Source organism: Grus americana, chromosome Z, assembly GCF_028858705.1.
Source record: "Grus americana isolate bGruAme1 chromosome Z, bGruAme1.mat, whole genome shotgun sequence".
Lineage (NCBI taxonomy): Eukaryota > Metazoa > Chordata > Aves > Gruiformes > Gruidae > Grus > Grus americana.
Window position 1 is genome coordinate 3599196 of NC_072891.1, and position 22261 is coordinate 3621456.

Consider the following 22261-nt stretch of genomic DNA (forward strand, 5'->3'; position numbering starts at 1 on the left):
GAGCAAGGGCTAACAAATTACTCCACTTTTGAGGTGCTCACCCCCATGTCCAACCAGCATTTTGCTGATTAGCAGCAGGAGAGACGGTGGATTGAAGGGGAATGGGTTTATCAGAAGTCACCAATTCCAGCAAATGAGCACAAATCATGTATTTGAGATATTTATGGATCTCTACTAGGAAACTCAAACATCAAGTCAACCTTCACCTCTCTCTAAAGAAAACCAGAACTTAGCAGGAAGAAAACTCCCCTCTGTTTTAGGGTGATGAGTTACCACATATGCTTGTGATAGGACTGTCATTGTACACAAAGATCCCTAGAGCAGGTGTCTGGGCATGGACAGAGAGTTGGTTGACATCTAACCCTTATAATAAGATAAAAGACTAACAAGTTGTGGTCTGTAATCTTCTTTATATGTTTAGTCTGCATGGAGTCAGTGTGAATCACATAATGACACAGAGACTGGCTACCCGACATGGACATCCCAACGTGCCAGCTGTGCTGGGGCCACTGCTGATATGCCACCATCACCCAACACAGGGCATCAATAAGGAGGCTCAACAAGCAGAGGAACATCTTGCCTTTTTGGCATCTCCTGGCACTCCCTGCTAGTGGCCAGCTCTGGGTTTTCTGAATTCGTCCTTTAAATTCCCCTTCTGACCATGTTCCCTTCCTATATTGGTGTTCATGGTTAGGACCACACATGCCTGATCACTACAGCAGTGGGGTAATATCCAAATTCAGTGCTCACCTTGCTTTGAGCAAGTGGTTGGACTACAGACCTCCTGAAGTCTTCTCCAACCTGAATGCTTTTTTTGATTCCATGAGATGCTGTTCAACCACTTCATGGCTTTAAGAAAGCCTCCTCTGCTCTCATCCTACTTTCCATACTTCATTCTGAGCAGTCTCTCCCATTTTAGATGAGTTTCTCCCAGTTATCATGCAACTGCCTTCCCCACTTCCACCAGCCTGCCCAGAGATGTCCCAATGCTCAGGTGAGGGTTGTTTTGGTCACCATCCTCCATAAATTTTCTCAAGGCAAGGCTTTTTCAGCTGTTAACCATTGATTTCTGGGCTCTACCTAATTCTACCAAGTGTGAGATGTGTGTATATAAAATGTGCCTGACAAAACAAGAGAATCACAGGTTTACAGAGGCCGATTTGCTGGGTCCCTATTTGCTGGGTTTCTGGTTCAAGCAGCCTGGCCCTTCAAGAGGGACAGATTTTGGAAAGCACAAATGGTGGCCCTTCCTCCTTGGCAGGAGGCACCTTGGGAAGGGAAGCTGCCACCTGCATCCAGACCAATTCAAGTCCATCTGCAAAGGTTTACTCTCCACACTAATGCTAACCCTTCTCTCCCTTTCCAAAATGAAACGTCTTTGTCAGGAAAGTGGCACGGGCTGGATGGTCTCCTGCTCTTCTTGGTGCTGCATGTCAGAAAACCTCTGTGCCTGGAGCAAGTTTCCCATCTTGCCTCGCCCTCAAAGCAAGTATAAACAAGAGGTTTTCAAACAAAACCTCAAAACTACATTTGAGCATCAAAGCAGTTGATGCCTTCCCAAACTGAGCAAACACATGTTCTTGAGAGCTCTTCAGGAAGTGGTGATCCCTTGGATCTGCATTGGCATAGCAACTACCACCAAGGATTCCCAGTCCTCAGATACGCTCCTTGATGATAATCAGTAGAGATCAACCTCTAATCTATATTTTTTTCCTGTTCCCCCCTCCTCCCTTCTCTTTGTCAAACTTACAAAGTCTGTAAGTTTTGGGGGTCTGAAAATTACCTTGCAAAACTTTCCTATGAAGCCCATGCTGTGCTCGTTACTATGACCATAAAACATGGAGTCATTAGAAGAAATAGTCACGAGATGTGCAAACTGCTTATTATAACTTAGTAATTATCAGCATTGCTGTAATGTATAATTATTATTAATAGCTGTTATTTTGAAGAGTGATCTAAATGGGGTTCTTGCTTTAGCAAGATTATACAGTTTATGGCAATTATTCAGTTTTACCCTAAATCAGCAAATACATTCAGTAAGAACAATTATTTTTATGACATTTGTGCGTTCATCCAGTAGACAGAGGGTGGAAGCAGCACCCACACAGCAGACCAGCCCACCCTGTGGGCCTGCCTATGGCTCAGGGTGTCAACCCCATCTCCAATAGGTGCTTTAGGCTTGTGTTGAACTTGAGGAACCAAGTCGTGAGCCTGATAGGTGACGAGCAGCAACAGAGAAAGAAATCAGTTTGGACTAGATGGGTGGAACGTAACAGCACAGGGGAAATTGCAACCAAAATGATGTTATGAGAAGGAAGATGGGTCCATGGTGAGAAGAAGACAGACACACAGGAATGGGAATGCATTTCCATCAGCTCACTGTGTCCTGTGTCAGAGGACCTCAAACGTACATCCTCCCCCAGGGCAGATGCTCCAGCCGTCCTCTCTCCGGCACAACAGAGCAAAGCTTCTCCAAACCCTGGACTGCAGCAGCCTGAACCTGCCGAGGCAGCACCATGGGGCAGCCACACACAGCTCTTCCCCTGGAACGGGACCCACCTGTGCCCCTGCCATCCCAAGGCAGCAGGGACTCCAGCCCCATACAAGCATCATTCTCTGAAGTGAAGAGTGGGGTCTTTTGGTCCATAACATGCTGACATGGCAACCTTGTCAGCAAGGCTGCTGCCCATGAAGAGATCTTCCTAAAACAATTCTTGCTGCAACTCAGCAAGACAAACTGACATCCTAACCTATCATTAAGCCAACAACCTCCTCACTCCTACCCAAGATACAACCTGGTCAGGCATCAATCAGCAAAGGAAACAAAATAAAGAGGTTGCTTTTGCCATTTTTTTGCTTCCGTTGGATGGATGCTAAAAGCCTAAAATGCTTTCTCACACACAACAAGTTTCTTTGAAGGTTGTGGCCTTCAATGACGAGAGAACCAGGAACACCACACTATCACATGCACCCAAACAGTGGAAGCTGGAAGTGTATTTACCCCCCTACACTGCCAGGAGTTAATACTCAATGCTAACTTCCAGGGAAGATGATTGGAAGAGATCTCTAAAATACAGAGTTCAGGCAGAACTGCTTAATGCAGTGTTTAGCATCAAGCTTCTCCAGATTTAGGAACCTGTATCAACATTCAATATCAAAAGGTCCAACAACCACCAAAACCCAGTAAATGGCAAGCACCCAGCTTTCCAACCACCGCGTCTCAGCTGGTTTTATGACTCATTTAAGGCATCACAGTTGCAAACCCCACGTCTCCTCCTTACTTATCCTCCAGTTAAACACTGAAAAAGTTCCAATCCTCTGTTCCTCTGCGATTCCAACGTGGGGCAGGAGGAACACAGATCAGCCTCTCCCTGCAGAAGATTTATTCCCCAGCAGTGCCATCGCAGGCCAGCCGCTGGAGAGGCAGGCTGTGACAGGCTCCAGAGCTATCCTGACAGATCACTGAAAGACTTTTCTTGCCATGTGGGATTTATCATCCCAGGTTTTCCTAGGCACAAGAGATGCTTCCCATAAAAGGCAGCCACGATGCAAATTCTTCACGTACCAATGCAGCCACCTCCTTCCAGAGTCTTCTGTGGTAGGACATCCAGTGTCCCTCTCACGTTCATTCTCCCTGGGAAGGTTATAATAAATAAATTTCAAATACTGCTGTGATCCAGCAGGTCCCTTCTGCTCTGAGAAACCTAGGACATGAATCGAGAAACACCCCAGCAACCCACAGATTGATTTATCTGTGTCTGCATGGGATGGTGGTAAAATCAAACTGAAGAGACCCCCAGCAAGACCCAGGGAGAGGCTCCAGCCCTGCGCCAGCCAGCAGACACCACGTCCTGCCCTATGAGCAACCAACATCAATTTTCACATCTCTTGTTCAATCTCCAAAACCGACCCCATTGCTCTCCGCTCCCCACAGTGAAGACCTCTTGGACATTACTCCTCGGTGAGATGACACCCTCTTCTTCTCAGTGCCTCCCTGGGGCTGGGCAGAGGAACGGCATACGGTCAAACCCTCCACCATCACCTCCCTCTCACTGCCTGCCCACTGTCCTCTCCAAGCTGGCCTTTCCAAAGCCAGTGCCGACGTGCTCAGGGAAGGAGGTCCCTTCAGCCCCAGACCTGGGAGGTGAGGAATGCTCTGACCACACAGACCAGCTGGTACAGGACAACTCTCGTACTTCTTATCTGCTTCTTATCAGCAACTTCAGGTCAGGTGAAACCCTCTGTGTGCTTTATCTCTGCAAATAACTGCTTGCTAGCTAATGCTCTGGCAGCAGTACAGGCAGAAGGACCTTTCACCGTCTGCATTTGGGGTTTGAACTCCTGCCTATCAGAATGGCTGCGGCCAGCGGGCAGCCTGCTCGCTTCCCAGCATCTCCTTTTAATGAGCTCCTTCAGCAGCAATATTCTGTCTCTCCTAATCCAGCTGATTTCCAACAAGAAGTAATTAGCAATGTGCCTTTCTAAAGCGGTGAGAGCATCTCAGTGAATGAAAGGAGCACTTTATCTTTATTGCCGGTGGCCAGCTTTTGTACCCAGCAAACCGCAGGAACAGTTACTATGGAAAATGAAAGCAATCAGGATGAACCATGACCCCCTCCATCCAGGTATTACCGCATCTCCACACGCGCAGATGAAGCATCACGTGTCTGGTTTGGATTTGTTGCTCCATAGCCAGTATTTTTCCAGATGCCAAAGCATCAAGCACAGCAATATAAATTATTATATCCTGGATCTGATCCTTTTCTAATTAAAATGTAAGCACCTTTGAAAACCACATCGAGTGACTGCTGCTGGCGCTAGCTTTGGGCTTTTCAAATACTGATGCATCCATAGCTGGCTGAGCATTTTATATATTTCATCATCCCTCCAGTCTCAGGTCTCGTTTCTGGTAGCTGGTGATGCAGAAAAGCCCAAGTGACAGGACAGGAGCCCAACAGCTGCCACGTTGCAGTGCCATCCATGAGCATGGCATGCCACAGAGCGGGCAAATGACACAGTGCATCGAAACAGAATCATTAAAATAAACACAGAAATAAATGGAAAAAAAAAAGAAAGGAGAGAGCAAGGAGACAACCAAGCGCAAAAAGCCACAGAATCCAACCTAAAACAGTTGCCATGATACAGTGATCCATGAAGGAAGGGAGAGGAATAACCAGAAAGTCAGAAATCCCTTGTTCTCACTCAGACAGTAACTTATTACGTGGCTTGCTTCACTGCCATAAGGACTTTTTTGTGGCTGGGAGGTGGGTTTGTTTTTTTTCTTTTTAAAGAAAACCAAAGCCTTGTCACCTTTAGAAAGACAAATTCTTTTAGTGTGTCAAATCTGTGCATGAGGTTGGAGCAGTTCCCACCAGATGGGCTTCCTTGCCCGGGGGGGAAGATGTTACCTTTGGCTTGTGATGGATGTTGCTGAGAAAAAGAAAGGAAAAATCAGCACACAGCTAATAAAACCACTGTCTTAACTTCAGGAGGTGAATGGAGGTGGGTTTACGGCCAATCTGATGGATGACAGATGTGGAGCATCTGGCACTGTCATCCACTGTCAGTGGAGCAGTGGGATGCTCCGCTACATGGGATGCCAGGGCAAGGAGTCTGCTGGAGCATCACTCTGGCTGCAGCACAACAGCAAGGCACACTTCCCGTCCCCCCATTTTTACACAAATTCTATACATGGAAATACATCAGCATTTCTAGAAATAAAACCTGAAACAGGTCGTAAAAAAATTCACAACCACCAACCTCTGAATCAAGAACAGCCTGAGTTTATAACCTATTTATCCATCAGCTGATACTACAATCTGTGACTTGTTACACATAATCCATTTTCACATTCCTCTGCTTCTACTCAAACTTAATGGAATAAAAGCCCACATTGCATCTTATCCTTGTCATTTTTCACTTTTCCAAAGGAAACGTCGCCAAATAAAAATAGTTGAAGAAATAGCAAAAAATGCAGACTTCACACAGGCTCTGCGATGTCCTCTTTGGAGCTGCACTGTTTCTCCTCTGAGAGCACACAGCATTGCACTGGTAGGCTGGGTAGGACATGACGGCTGCAGGAATTATGCTAGAAGACATGAATGAAGGATGTACTCCTGCCAGAAGAGCTTGCACACGTACACCGTGCACACACGTGAGCCCAGCCTATGATGCACACCGCATGTAGCAATTCTCAGGTGTGTATTTCACGTAGCTCCTCTGCAATCCCAGGGGATGAGCCCTGATCCTGTGGAAGCTGCAGTCAGGGTGCAAAGCTCCCTGCACAGGCAGTGCTCTGCAGGCAAAGAGCACAGCCCACATCCCAAATAAAGGCATTATAATAACCAGCTCATCCATACACTTTGCAACCGCACGCTTCGACCATGCGCCGGCCGCCACGTACCATATTTTGCAAATAACTGAAGGGAAACTATTATCAGAAAGTAAATCTTTTCTTTGCCGGCACCCAGGCAATATAATGGGCACTTACACTGTGAAAAGCCCTGTAATCCTAAAGGACACATCCAACTCTAAGCTGAGATGTCAACCCGCTGAAGTAATCCATCCTGTGGGTCAGGAGAGATGGGGCAGGAGCAGCATCAGGGCAGGCGCAGAGGGTGCTTAATCCCTATTAAACCATGCCCATGGTTTGCTGGCAAAGAGCGTTTTTGCACCCATACACTGGCTTTTAGCAGCATTCAGAGGACATACCTCGGCTGCCAGCCAAAACGCCAGAGCTGCCACTCTGGATGGATGGAGGAGATTTTATGCTAGGAGGAGCCAGCTGGTCCTCTCCTCCCAGGAATCATGGAATGGTTTGGGTGGGAAGGGACCTTTAAGGGTCATCTACTCCAACCCCCCTGCCACAAGCAGGGACATCTTCGACCAGATCAGGCTGCTCAGAGCCCCATCCAACCTGACCTTGAGTGTTTCCAGGGATGGGGCATCTACCACCTCTCTGGGCAACCTGTGCCAGTGTTTCGCCACCCTCAGCATAAAAAATTTCTGCCTTATATCTAGTCTGAATCTCCCCTCCTTTAGTTTAAAACACCTTGTCCCATCGCTACAGGCCCTGATAAACAGTCCCTCTCCAGCTTTCCTGTAGCCCCTTCAGGGACTGGAAGGTGCTATAAGGTCTCCCTGGAGCCTTCTCTTCTCCAGGCTGAACAACCCCAACTCTCTCAGCCTGTCCTCATAGGAGAGGTGCTCCAGCCCTTGCATCATCTCTGTGGCCTCCTCTGGACTCTCTCCAACAGCTCCATGTCTCTCCTGTCCTGGGGCCCCCAGAGCTGGACGCAGTACTGCAGGAGGGTCTCACCAGAGCGGAGTACAGAGGAGAATACCCTCCCTCGACCTGCTGGTCACGCTGCTTTTTGATGCAGCCCAGGACACAGTTGGTTTTCTGGGCTGCAAGTGCACACCGCCAGCTCATGTCCAGCTTTCCATCCATCAGTACCCCAAGTCCTTCTCCTCAGGGCTGCTCTCAATCCCTTCATCCCACAGCCTGTATTGATACTGGGGGTTGCCCTTGCACTTGTTCTTGTTGAACCTCATGAGGTTCACATCCTCATGGAATCTCACCTCCATCCCTACCGATTGCTTCCCTTCACCACAGCTTTCTTCTTTTTTGGAAATGAAGGTCTTCTTTGTGACAAGGGGGGCAGGAAAGCCTCAAGTGCCCCCCCATATTCAAGGTCTTTTAAAGAAGAAATGGGAATGAGGAAGCAAGACGCCTTTTGCAGCATCAGCCACCTTCTGCACCATCAGCAGTGGAGAGAAGCAAATCCTCCCAGGATTCCTGCTGCTTCGGCCAAGGGGAAAAATCCTTCCCAGCCTCAGATCTGGTGACTTTTGGACCTGAGTTACAGGAGCAAGACAAAAAGTAGATTTCAAGGAGAGACAACTCCCTGCGACCCAGTGTTGGCTCATTCATAGGGACCACGTCTGTCTTCTGCCTAACAGGAGCTGCTCAACTGAAACTGGAAAGAAAAATCATGCAGTAAACCTCTGCCATTTTGCAGAAGAAAGGGAAAATAAACAACTTACCATGCCCCTTGCTGAGCTAGTTAAACTCATCTGAAACACTCCATGCACAGATAAGTATATTCAGAGATTTTCTGAATCTTTAATTACCTTCAGTGCTATAAAAAAAACCCCAAAACCCACTCAACAACACCCACAAACAAACAAAATTTCCAAAACCTGCCTCTGGGTCCTGGACCCCCACTCCTCCACCACATTCAAATGTTCCAAGTTATAAAATAAGCAGCAGATTGGCTTTTACATCACAGCCACCCCAGGAGCATCAGTTGTGGACCTTATCAGTTCCCATACAGGCACTGGCCATGGCACCGCCATCAATGAGATATTCTAAATATTCTAGTGGAAAAGAACAAGAATTGAGGAAATTGGCAATTCTGTACATGCAGAAGGAAAAGAAGTCCCTTCCTCATAACACTTCTGGTCTAATAATAAAAAATTAAGAGGCAGGGAAGCAAACAAAGCCCTGGGGAAGCACAAGGAGACAGGGAACACTGTAGAGTCAGTGTTCAACACCACGCAAGCAGGTCCAATGAGGCACAGAACTGCCCAAGGATCAGGGACATCAGTGTCACGAGAGCTGAGCTTTCCAGGACCGCTGTCCCTGCCTCTGGCTTCTTCCAGACTTAAATCTACCAATATAAGAGCTGCAGCCACTTGCCAAGACAGGGAAAAAGCCACGAGCACCATCTCCCATGTCCTACTTACTTGTTGAACCTTCTGCTTGGGAAGAAGAACAGAGCCAGGCACACACCCCAGCAAGGCACCCAACCCTCGCACATTTAAGGATGGATTTTTCACCCAGGACTGAGTCGGTTAACAAAGCTTTTCCTTCACCTGGGACTGGTCACAGTGTCCTCCTTAGCTCCTGTTCCTGGCCACGTGGACTGGACATGGTCCAGGCAGCAGGTTTCCATCCAGCAAAGTGACTGTGTTTTGGCAAAGTGATTCTCACTGCAACCAGAGGGACCATCCAAATTAAATCCAGCACCCTAAGACTGCTGTGGGCAAAGGGCACCATCTAAGACAGTTCTCACAGCTTGGGAAGATGCCCTTGCAGACCCTAAACCCATTTTTTCAGCCTACAAGGATCTCCTGCACATTCTCCTGTGTAGTTTCCCATAGCATTAGAAGAGCAAAGGTGATCTGCAGCCAGACCCAGGGTTTGCACCGGGCTCCCAATAGCTGCCCCAGGAATGGACATGACCCAGCACCGACACCACAGCGCCCGCGAAGGGTCCTGCCAAGCCGAGGGATGCTGCCGCATGGAAGGAATGAGCTCCAGCTCCCTGTACACTCACCACGCTGGCCAAAGCCCCAGCAGCAGGTGATGCTCAGCCCTGGACGGGTGGGGATCAGATCCTCCCCCAAGCCTAAGCAGCATGGACCAAGCCCATGAGCTTCACCCTCCTCTTGAATTCATCCCCAGCTTTTAGCTCCTTCCAGTGGCTCATCAGACAGCTTGAACCAATTCACCAGAAAAACACCTCTCTTAAGGAACCAGCCCTGCAAATACCAAGCAAAGCACCTCCCTGGACAGAAATTTCGGGAGTTAGTGGCCAGTCACTAGCCTCCTTTTTGAGGCTTGAAGTGCCTTTTTTCACAATCACTCCCAGACTATCACTCTGCTTGCTGGATGCTCTGCAGCTGCAACGCAGCTCCACATCTCCCCAAAAGCCCTTCCCAGGCAGCCCCGCTCCACGTTCCATTATGCCCCCAGTAAATCACAGCAAGTGAGGGGTGATAAGAAGCCAGTGATGTGGATGGGAAGAAGAGCAGACTGCCAAACCCCAGGGGGTAAAGATGTTGCAAGTATTTGCGCAGCTACATTTATCACCCAGGGGACTGCTGGGTTTGATTAATAAGAGGTAAATGAAGCAGATCAATTCAGCTGAGCCCCGGTGGGTTCGTGGAGGACAGGGAGGTTTTCATTAATACAAAGCAAACAGAGAGACAGGTACTTCCAGGACACGATAGCTGACCTAGTTTGAGGTGAACATGAGATCAAGTGAGCTTTGGAAGTGTCTATTTACTTCCACCAGCAGCAATGACAGTCTAGACGACTGGCCCAGATCAAGCCAGCTGACGTTCAGCCTTGGGATCTACCAATCATATGTTCTAACGTGCCCTGCTGTCAGTCATTGACATCAGTCCCTTCTGCAAACCCCAGGTCTCGGATACCCTGCTGAGCTCCAGCATTGCTGCCAGTGTACTGGGGACAAGAACCTCAAGTTCATCCCAAAACATCCTTGAGCTGCTCCTTGTGCCCAAGTACTCCATCCATTGCGAACCCAAGTCCCCTATGCACGTGTGATTGGGATGTATTGCTGGCTCCTCCACCGTGCCTCACTTCCCTCTCTTGTAAAATGCAACAAGATCTGCTAGGACTTACCTTAAATGCTTGGCTTTCTCTTCTAGCTTTGGGAGGAGGAAAGAGGTCTCAGAGCTTCAAGGTACTACTGCAGGGAACGGATCATAGATCTAGAGAGTCTTTGATAAACACCAGAAGTTTGGCCTTAGTTTTCAGCATGTCTCTGGGGTGACTGCACTGAGTAAATACCCAGCAGCTCAGGGAACCAGGCCAAAAGGCACCAAGAGAAGCTTTTTCTCCACACAGCCTGGTCAGGGATAGTGCCAGAAATACCTGCCTCCTGATCCAAAACAAAATGCTGTTCCAACCTACAGGGCTGGACGAGGACTAGAAGACCCAGAACCACCTGCAGACTTCCAAGACCAACAGGTTCCATCTTTCAGGGCAGCTATGTCCACCCCAAGACCCCATCTGCAGTGGAAAACTCACCAGCTGTGCCCAGGACTGACCCCCACAGCTGCTGGGGGACCTACAGACATGAGGACAACCCAGAGACACATCCACAAACTAGTTTTACACTAATTTTTGTTCTTTCATTGAAGGGTCCTTCATATTCATCATGACCTTCACCGCACAGCAGCCCCACTGATTACAGCAGCAGGAATCAAAGGAGCTCATGCAAGGCCACGTCAGCATCTGAGAAAGTCCACTCCTGCACCCCCTTGCACTGGTCAACCTCTGCTTACACCCAAGAGATTAACAGTCCTGTAGTTAACCATAATGAGAACATGGAGGGAGGACTCTAATCACAGCAAAGCGGGGCAGCATCAGCAGTTTCAGCAGAAACACCATAGCAGGATGCCTGCTATTCACGTACCTTTGACCTCAGACATGCAAATAAAGAGCCCAAACTATTTAGCTTTGGGAAAAAAAAAAGAAAAGAAAACAGGTAAGGGAGAATTTGTTTAATCAAGAGAATGTATAACACTATATCCCAGATGGCATCTTACATTAAAGGCTCTTACAGGTGGAAGCCCGGTGTTGCCAGCTCTCGGATGCCTGTACAGTGCAGGTCAGATGAGGGCATCTGAGGGATCTCCAAGACCCACCAATTAAGCAGCTGAGCTTAACAAGGGACTGGAAAAGGCACTTCTGGAATAAATTACACAATAGAAATGTTCAAGAAAATAAACTCCACGCCTAGCCCTGAATTACTGCAAGCACTTGGAGACTTCAGAGGAAGATGCAACCAACGCTAACCACAAAACGCTGGGGCCTGGGGCAGGCTTTCCCCACTCCCACTGGAGTTTTATTTGGGGCTTTTCCTTCCCAGAGGGACCCTGAAGAACCCCAGTGCTTGCTGAGGACCCCCAGCCCACGGGAACACTTTGCTGGTTGCGAGCAGCCCCCATGCATCCCAACACCTTCCAGCACCAGGAACCAGAGGTGACACCTGGCACTCAAGTCTCCTCCGGTGTGGGACAAGGGTCACGTACCTCCCCTACCTGCAGTTGTCCGAGGAAATGAATCCCCTTCAGCAGAAGCAAAAGGCTGAACCCATCAGAAAAACAATAATTAAAAAGAAATAATCACTTGTTGGCCAGCTTTGGCTTTGTGAATTTTAAATAGTTTTGGTCAAGTCACTGCAGCCAAAACACTGGGAAGAAAATGCTGGAAAAAGTTGTTTTTTTTTTTTCTTCCAGGGTTTGGTATTTTTAAACAAAGGATTTTTACTTTTATTCCACAGTGATGTATGCTAAATTTCCACAGCTCTCCACCATGGTGCAAAATACTTAAACACATATTTCATTGATTGAACAAAGCAATTTTGACTTGATATTGTTTTGTTTCTTGTTTTAACGAAATAAAAATATCTAGGCTGATTGACACTGGCTAGAAATCCTCTTATCCCCTCCCAACTATCCTTACTATCACAATTTTTCTACAGGCTAATTAAGTGGCAAAAAAATACAGTTAGCATCAATTATTGGTTCTATGGGGTGATATTTAGGAGCATTCAGAATACCTAAGGATAATTTGGGGTATGCACCAGGACACTCTCCAGGACAGAGCACGTAATTTAAAGTGTTACTGTAATTAACATATATATTAGAAACTCATAGGAATGTCAGGAAAGTGTCACATGTATCTTTTTTTTTTTTTAAAGAAGAGGGAAATAAGGAAAATAGGAACTCATATCCCCCCAAAGAGAAGGGGGGACGGCTGCAGCCCCAATTCTGCAGGCATGGTGCAACGTGGGGTGTCGGCTTTTCGGGCTTTATCCTCCCAGCACTGCCTCTGCTTCAGCTTGTTCCCAGCTCCTCCACGGGCTGCTCTGCCCCAGAAGAAAATATCTACTCTCCGGAGACTATCAGGCATTACACAAGATAACACCCAGGGCTGCAGAAACCCCAACACAGATAAAGCCTTGCTGATGCTGGGATGATGCCTTGCTCCATCCTCTCCTGCTCCCTTTCAGGTCAAACTGGATCTTGTACAGGACAAAGGGATAAAAAAAAACCCCTCAGGTTTTCAGGATAACGCTGCTGACTTGTTTTTCAAACCCTCTGCCACCAAGCCCCCGTGGTGCTGCTAACCTCTGTTGATCCCATCAGGTGGTTTAACTGGGAAGCTTAGCGGTAAGCCTTGTCCCTGCAAGGAGGCACCAAGTTATATCAGGTTCTTCTCTGCCCAACGGGGACCGCAGAGGCTTTCAGATAGCACAGGGATAATTCCCAGCTTCAATTTTCAGGAAGAAAATTAAGTTTATGAATAGAGGGAACTCACCCCAGGATACAATGTTTTGGTTTTGGGTTGGTTTTGTGGGTTGTTTTTTTTTCCTCTCACGGGCTTTATTTTATTTATGCTGAAGTAGCTGTTAAATCCTGTTAACATGCTGCAAATCCCTGTCTTGCTGAAAAAAGAATTTGGCACCTTTAAAAGGTAACTGGCCTATATCTGTACCCTAATAAAACCTTTATGAACCGGAAAGGGAGCAGGTAGGGAAGGGAGAATCCACAGCAGGGAGCGCAGGGCAGCAAGGAAGGAAAAATGGGACAGGGAACAAAAAAGTGGGATAGGGAACAAAAAACAAAAAAAAAAAAGCTAAGGCCAACAAACCCAGCAGGATGGCCATGAGAGCAGGAAAAGCAGTTTACAAGTACTGCACTATATTTGGCTACAAATCTTATTCTCTGGCTTACCTAGACCAAGTGAATGAACAATATTATTAAAAGACAGACGAGAAATCAAACAGCAGCTTGGAGACACCAGGGAAGCCTCCTGACAGCCAAGGAAACCTGCACTACCTAGAGAAGAGCGAGATTATAATAATTAGGTCAGTTGGCGATAAGCCTGCTCAGTGCACACAGGCACACACACGTTGCTGCCTTGCTAGAAAGTGGTGATGTCCTCAAGGAGCTGAGAAACCCAACAGCAACGTGCCAGGGGCATGGAGAAGACCGGTAGTGGAAGGCCTTCTCCAGCTGCAAACCACAGCAGCTGCTCACCTCAAGGTCTGAAGATTGGTAGCTGCAGCGTGGGAATCTCTGATGGGATATAAGAAAAAATTCCTTCACTGTGAGCAATAGGTGACCCAAGGGGGTGTGCGGTCTCCATCCTTGGAAACAGTGTCAATATTCAGATGGATGAGGCCCTGAGCAGACAGGTTTGACGTAAAATCTGGCCCTGCGCTGAGCAGAGGGATAGACCAGAGGATCTCCAGAATAACTGCAGGATCATGAGTAGGGGGATCTTCCCTTAGCCCAGACTTCCAGGACAAAGCCACTAGGTCTGACCTCCAGCTTAATCAAAACCAGAATAAACTTCTTCCCAGCAGCAAGTAGTCTGGAAGTCCAGGGTGACTTTTAGGAGAGGTAACAGAGGTTGACATGGAGCTCAAATACACAACAATCACAGCGAGCAAAGCCTTCTGCTCCAGGAGGCAAAGAGGATGGTCCCACACAGCAACTGTTGTACAGGGTATGTATGTACTTTTCCCTGTAAAAAGGGAGCCAGATGTTTTCCATTACTCATTTTCTCCTTCCTGGATGGTTTGGCATCAATTTTGCCCATCCAGGCACCCTCAAGATCCAAGGAGCTGAAACAGTCCCAGCTACAGCCCCGAAGTGGGAACTGGACCAAGCTCACATCCAGATGTTTGACACTAGACCAAGCAAACGGGAAAGGGAGACCAAAGAGGAGGATGTGCTCACCGCTCTGACCTCCCCTTCTCTCTTCCTCCCCATCAGTACGATGCAAGAGCCATTACCTGTCTCCAATTTGGCTGTCCAATACCAGGGCCCAATCTCCAATCCAGAGGACAGAAAACAGTCACCAATTGCTCGGTCTTCAGGGTCTCCCTTCAGATTGTGACTTGAATCGAACCCCCACCTTCCAAAAACCACTCACTTTTGTTAACAGTGGAGGTAGATACTCCCTTCACTGATCTCTCAAAATATTTTTCTAAGCTGCTTCTTTGCAAACACCTCACCAGTATTCCCTCTTGCCCCTAAAACCCACATCAGCGTCCTGGATGTGACATGTTCTTGTGAAGCCTTATGCTTTCAGACCACAGAGCTGTTCCTCCAACAAGGCATGTTGATACCAGCAAGCTTTTCCCACCAGCCAGCTGCAGAGTTACTCCACCAATACATGAAGTCCTTCAGGACATTAAGTACTTCACTGATTGATTGACTGATAACACTTAAACCCAATCTTCACACAAGAACATCCTACAGACTCAACTGTCCTGTACACGCTTCATGCAACCATGAAGTTCCTGCAGTCACTAGAGCTCATTAGCCAAAAAACATCAGCCCACCTTAAATATATACAAATATTTTTCCATGCTCTGTAGGTCATGCAGAAGACCTCATGTTCAGCCAGCAAACTCCTCGTTAGCTTCCCGACCAATGCTCTCATTTGATTATGTACTCCAACCTCCCTCCAGCACATTAGAAAACAACAGCCACAGTTTCTCATGTACTTTGAATCAAAGTTCACCACCTTTTTGTTAAAGTAATTAGCTAATCAAACCCATTGCTTGCAAGCTGACATTTCTCCTAATGCTTTAATCAATAAAGATGCTCAGAAGAGAGCTAATATGGCCTGAGCTGACTGTAGGTGCTGTCAGAACAAGGCCACAGCTTTTCATCTGTGTCACTGGATGATGTGGGAGACTCCCAAGAAGACAGGAGCTAGAAGCACACAATGGACATGTCTACTGTAATGAAGTGGATAAACAGACAGAATTAAGGAAATAAGTGGAAAATTTTAGTTTAAGGATCATAGGATGATAGGATATCCTGAGTTGAAGGGACCCATAAGGATCATCGAGTCCAACTCCTGGCTCCACACAGGACCAGCCGAATCAGAGCATATGACTGAGAGCGTTAGCCAGACGCTTCTTGAACTCAGTCAAGCTCGGTGCCGTGACCACCTCCCTGGGGAGCCTGTTCCAGTGCCCAACCACCCTCTCAGTGAAGAACCTTTTCCTGATATCCAACCTAAACCTCCCCCGTCGCAGCTTCATGCCGGTCCCTCGGGTTCTATCACTGGTCACCAGAGGGAGGAGATCAGCGCCTGCCCCTTCACTCCCCTCCTGAGGAAGCTGTAGGCCATGATGAGGTCTCCCCTCAGTCTCCTCTTCTCTAGGCTGAACAAACCAAGGGACTTCAGCCTCTCCTCATACGTCTTCCCCTCTAGACCCTTCACCATCTTTGTTGCCCTCCTTTGGACACTCTCCAATAGGTTTATGTCCTTTTTGTACTGTGGCGCCCAAAACTGCACGCAGTACTCGAGGTGAGGCCGCACCAGCGCAGTGTAGAGTGGGACAATCCCTTCCCTAGACCGGCTAGCAATGCCGTGCTTGATGCACCCCAGGATGCGGTTGGCCTTCCTGGCAGCCTGGGCACGCTGTTGACTCATGTTCAACTTGCTGGTGACCAAGACCCCCAAGTCCCTTTCAGCATGGCTGCTCTCCAGCGTCTCATCACCCAGTCTGTGTGTACAGCCAGGGTTGCCCCTTCCCAGGTGCAGAATCCGGCACTTGCCCATGTTAAACCTCATGCGGTTGGTGATTGCCCAGTTCTCCAGTCTGTTCAGATCTCTCTGCAAGGCCTCCCCACCCTCGACGGAATCAACAGCTCCTCCCAATTTGGTGTCACCTGCAAACCTGCTTACGACACCTTCTAGTCCTACATCCAAGTCGTTCATGAAAACATTAAAAAGAACTGGCCCTAAAATTATTAACTCGTGGAAGGAAGGAGAGCAAGACTACTGGCTGACACCCCTTCAAGCTCAGTGTAATGCTGGTAGACAAGTGGACAAGGTGGGAAGCATTAGGGGATGGAGAGGAGGATTTGCCGACAGATCCACCTCTTGACATCCACTTAGATGGATCTGAGAGTAACACCACTGGATGCTTTACAACTACTGCACTGGTTAACTAACGGCCTCTGACAGGGTCACAATTTGGTTGAATTTCTTAAAACAAAAAGAAAAAAAGATGAATACAAGCAAGCAAAACCCAAGGTGGGTTACTGAAGCATTTCTAGGTGATGGCCAACTTCAGACTTCCCAGCACACCCGACCCACCTCCACGCAAATATTCATCTCAGCTGCTAAATTTCCACAACTCCTCAACTACAAGTTTTTTCACAACTTCAGCTACCACCTTATCATGAAGGAAGTTTAAAGCACTTCCCATAAAACTTGACTTTAATGCCAGAACTGTCCAGAAAAGGCAACATGATGCCCCCAGGCACCCACTCTCCACCTGCTATAACAGGCTGACCCAGGTTAAGGGCCAAGAGACTCCAGGAAGGAGAAGCGGTGTCATCTGATGTGGGTATTACAAGAAGCATTAGGCTTTATTTTGGGGGGTTTCTTGTAAAAATATGTGGAAATTCTGACAGTTTATGTTTATTTACTACAGACAACTTAACTACTAGCATCCCCGTCAGGGTACCACGCTTTTTGTTGACCACCAGACCAAAGAAACAGCTTCCTTACAAAGCATCTCCATCTTTCCAACCAGCCTTTTTCCTTGTGTATTTATCGCTGGCTCCTCAAGAAGGTAAGTAATGTGAGGGGCAGGTAAAACCTGCCTCCTGCAAGGTTACCGCACCTCCAGAAACATCTGACTGAACTGGATGGGTCTGATTCAACAGAGATCCCAGTAAAGATCAGACATAACTTCTGGGTCCTGGGCTCTGTGCTCCATAGCCCAAGAACTTTGGCTAGTCAAGGCCCTGTTTCGGGGCACCCAACAAGATACTTCTGCTACCAGCAAACTACATTCGCTGTTCAACATGAGGGCTCCCAGGTAGCCCCTGCATACTTGGAGGTACCTTAGAGGTGTTCTGGCCACACTGCAGAAGCTTCGTTTAGCCCTGCTGAGCAAACACAATATTAGCAAGCTGTTAAAAGCTCTGCTGGCACCAATCCCATGACATGAGACTACCACCCACCGTGCCAAAAGGCCTTGCCTTTCAGTTTTTCTCAAGCACCTGGCACAATAGGGTCATGATGAAGGTCCGTAGCAATAGCTACAATCCTTGGTGCCGAATAAGGTGTTAATATACACCAAAAAAAAAAAGCTTGGATCTTGTGACCACCAGAGAAGTCCTTGCTCACAGCACATGAGCTTCAATAAGGCCATGTCTGGAGTTATCGATGTTGTACCACAGGAACCCTAAAATTCACCACTCACTGAAACTCAGCCACGTCAAATTCCGCTATGTGCACCACAGAGGCCATGAGTGAGGATTTGTTATGAAGCACCAGTAGCCCTATTAGCATAAGCTACTGGAGAAACACTACCCAACCTCCCGCAACGCAGGCTCACATGACATTGCTCCCAGCCGGAGCCGACCCAGGAGCTGAGAGACCACCCAGGAGAGCTGACCATCAGCAAAGGCACAGGACTTCTGCCGTGGAGGTGAGATCTCCCCAGCAAAGATCCCATCACATACATATTATTACTCCTGAGAGCAGTAACTTGAGAGAAGATAAAATTTGAGAGAATAATTTAAGGCAAAGATCATTCCTACTCCAACAACTTCGTAAAACAAAGGAATAAGCGTCACATGTTGGAATTTCCTGAGCAGACTGAAATTGCTTTCAGGGTTTGAGTCTCTGGGTTTTGGATGGGGAGAGAAAAGGTTCTGGGGGGCTTTGGGTTTTTCTTTTTATTTTCCCTTTTCCCATTTAGAAAGAAGCAGAGTTTGCAGCCAGCTATGCTGGCTTCCAGAAGAGAACAATTAACCTGAAAGTAATGCACTTGTTTTTAATATAATACATGGCATGCCAAATGCCTGGTATCAGAGTGGCAGATGATTTAGTGACTCCCTCATGAGCAGCAGCGTCTGAAAGCCCTGCGGAGAGCAGGCGATGCTTCCTCCCTGGTATTTAGCAAGCAGTTCAGCTCTGCCGTGAAAGGCAAGCTGGCAGCAGTCCTGCACAGAGCGCACATCATCATCCATCCATCATCCAGGCAGACCTCTCCCATCAGTGCCCAGGCAAGCACGGCATCCTTCAGTGGAGCCATCTTCGCTCTCCTCTCCCTGGGAGTCCATGCCATCAAATTTCATCAATTTTTTTTGTAGCATGACTAGGCTATCCCCCAAAATTTCATTTGGCTGGACTCGTCTGCCTCTCTGCAGACGTCCATGCTCACGGATGGGGAGCAGAGCAGAAGACCTGGAGCTGCTGCAGGTCTGGCAGTGTGTCCTCCTTGCTGCATTACTATCCTCCTGACACAGGGAAAGCTCATCCTCCCCCACAGTGCCCTTCCCCACCGAAACGTGCGGCGAGGAGGCAGACAGTCTCCCACTGAATGAAGCAAGAGTAACTGGAGGTGCTCAAGGAAAACCTCGGCAAAGCCAGCAACGGATGACTGTGCAAACCAGAGCAGGGGAAAGGCTGAGTCACTTCCTCCCCCAGAGCCCTAAATAGAGAAGAGCGTAAGGAAAATCATTCTCCAAGCTGACAAAAAAGGAAGAGAATCCCCAGTTAAAAAAAAATAATAAATAAATCAAAGTGCATATAGTGACGGCAGAAGGGGAAGGGATAGAAACGGCAGCCTCGTGCTGCAGCTGTGATGGGAAAGGCTGTCACGAGCAGAGAGACGCAGAGCATCATCCCCGGCTCCTTTGGGAACTGGGGGTTCACTAATCACTTTTAACAGCAGCTCCAGCTCCAAGGCAAGTTCACGAACCACTGATGATGCAGAAAAGCTACCGCGCTGCTGCCTCGTCTCCTCCAGGCGATGCTGCTGGCCGTGACCTCGGTCTCGATGGGAAATCGCAGCCAGCCTGGGCAGAGCCTGGCCAAGCTTTTGGGGACAGATTTTATCCGCTCCCCTGTGTGCAAATGCTCTACATGAGCTTCTAGGTGCCAGCACGTGAAATGCCACTATTAGGAGCAGTAACAGTATAATACCTGATTACCCACCCCAGCAGGTACACGGCGAGGCTAAGCTCAGGGCTGGAAAACCCTTTTGAACTGCGGGATACTGGTACAGGCAGGAGACTCTGGAGAGAAATCAGTCACCAGCTTTTCACTGCAAGCTCAGTGGTCATGCACGAGCACAAAGTCTATGTGTGGCAGAATAGAATAGAATAGTTTGGGTTGGAAAGGACCTTTAAAGGGCATCTCACATCATCCCATCACAGCCCCCCAGGCAGCATCCCTATAGCCAGTTCCTCCTTCCCCACGTTCAAGGTGATTTGGGTTTTTTCCTTGAAGAAAATTTAGTGAAATTTAAACTAAAGCCACTTCTGAGTTAACCGACCCACTTGCACCCAGACAGAAAATATTTAAGCTCACAATTCCTGCAGCCTCTCCTTGTAGGCAAGAAGAAATTTGGATTTACCTTTTCCACCCTCTTTCTTACAGCCTGTAAGTTCTTATCTTTTGAGACCTGCACTCCTCTGTCAAATTTGGCTGAAATTAGTGCCTGAGTTAAAAAAGCTTCTGGAGAAATAGCAAATGACAGCAAGTCTGAGTGCATAAACCTCATTTCTATTAATTAGAAAAAAAATAAAAATCACGGAAATGTAGAGAAGAAGCTTCAAAGTAGCCATTTGCAGTCAATAAATAAATTTTTCACCCCATGTAATGCAAATATATTAAAAAAAAAAAAAAGCCATGCAAATATCCTTTCTTGGAGCCAGTTCCAAGAAACAATGTGTGCTCCGCAGCCGCTCCAAAATCCAGGAAGGTGGGAGAGGGACCAGCACCCTGGGGTGAATCTTTGCATAAAAGCATCCAAGCGCGGAAGGACGCTGCGGCTCTGCTGATAACCAAGCGTTCCACAGGGCTATAACGTCCTGCCCACCACTGATGCGGCTCCGAGTATCCACAAAGGCAGGAAAAAATGCTCCTCTGCCTGCGCCGGGCCGGCACAGGGAGGGACACAGCAGGGACACAGGAAGGGATGGGAAACTCATCGTTCACCAGAAGAGCTTTCCAGAAGCGTGCATTTCATTGCAGAGCTGCCGTCAGGATGTGAGAAACTGCTGGTCTCAAAAGAAAGGGAAAAAGCTGTTGGAGAAAGCCATCCATCACCTCATCACAGGTGGTCCCCTGCAGCTCTTCAGCATCTACATCCACATCCATGGTCTCCTCTTCCTTTAGAGGCATCTGTAGCCATCATGGTGAGACCCCATGGACCCTGAAAACTTCGCCTGACTCATCTACTACCTTGCAATGATGAAACATGCACGTGGCAAGAAAAATAAAGAAATCATTTCCAAGAGCACGCCAAGCCTCCACGTCCTGCTGTAAAGCCTTCAGCTGCAAAATTTATTGCTGTGAGTTAGGATTGCCAGCCCAGCCTCCCGAGCTAGAGAAAAATGTAATCAAAGATGCCTCCAAGCTGATCGCCTGGCTGGGAAGAGGCATTTCTTGGATCACCGATACGCCCTAATTCAAGGGAATACAGCTCCCATGGGTGCAGGCATCCACCCTTGTCTCTTCTCACCATGCAAAGCAAACACCACCTTAAACATAAAACATTTCTCTGTTATTAAACTCCAGCTGACAACCACAGCACAACCACAACCCCTCCTGCTTTCTTTTCCTCTCTTGCCCAGACACCTAAGATGGTATTTTTGATGACACGTTATTAAAATCCCCTCTGGCTTCATTGCAGCCAGACATGGCACCCAGGAGCCCTCCAGCCCAGGGGGTTTGCTTCTGGCCAGGTGATGCAGGGAGATGCCAGCACCCAAAAGCAAAATAGCATTTGCAGACCACTCTTTCGGGCTGGCTTGGTTGGTCCTAGACTATGCCATAGTCCTGCCGGTGACTGGAATGTATGCTTCTCTGCAGAACAAAAAAATTCTTTAAAATTCACCCCACAATTATTCCCACAAGATTCCCCATCAGCAAACACTACAATGTGTTTTCACAGACCTGAACACCCTTCAAAGCCCCTTGCAGAAGCTGGTGACCCCCAAACAACGTCTCCACGGACCACGTAGCAAAAGGAACAGCTCGCAGCCACGGGCCAGCCCAGCTCCGCAAAGCAGCTGCCCCAGCTCTGATTTCACCCAAGGCTATGCCACCTGCGACCAGCTCTGTGCTGGTTGACAAAGGTCAGGCTTCACAGATGAGATGCTCAATGCTTGTGATGGCCGAGACCCCTGAAACATCTGCGATGCATTTCTGGCCTAGCTTGAAAGCATTGTGCTTGCAAAGACAGGCTTGTGAGATTTAATCAAACGATGCAAAACACTCACAATCGTGCCTACTTCTATAAAGAAGACCTTCTCAATGCTAGCTTGGGGATTGGCCAGGTGCCATCCCTGCTGCGCGGCACGGCACAACTGATCGCAAGGACCTGGACCGCTGCTGCGTGCCACGCTGCCGTGCCGCAGCACTCTGTGCCACCCGTCCCACGCC

At 48.1% G+C, this 22261-nt stretch overlaps 1 protein-coding gene across 5 annotated transcripts in view; it reads right to left on the minus strand.

The window, feature by feature from the left end:
• The window catches only part of CTIF (cap binding complex dependent translation initiation factor), a 149413-nt gene that overhangs the window by 122348 nt on the left and 4804 nt on the right, over positions 1-22261 (minus strand). For 3 of the 5 annotated variants that reach the window (XM_054810080.1, XM_054810077.1, XM_054810076.1), the window contains exon 1: positions 3566-3634. The exons of the other annotated variants lie outside the window; for them this stretch is intronic. In XM_054810080.1, coding sequence (XP_054666055.1) covers positions 3566-3607 — 42 coding nt within the window. In that variant the 5' untranslated portion in view covers positions 3608-3634. Of the gene's footprint in view, positions 1-3565; positions 3635-22261 lie in introns of those variants that run through there. 5 annotated transcript variants of the gene reach the window in all.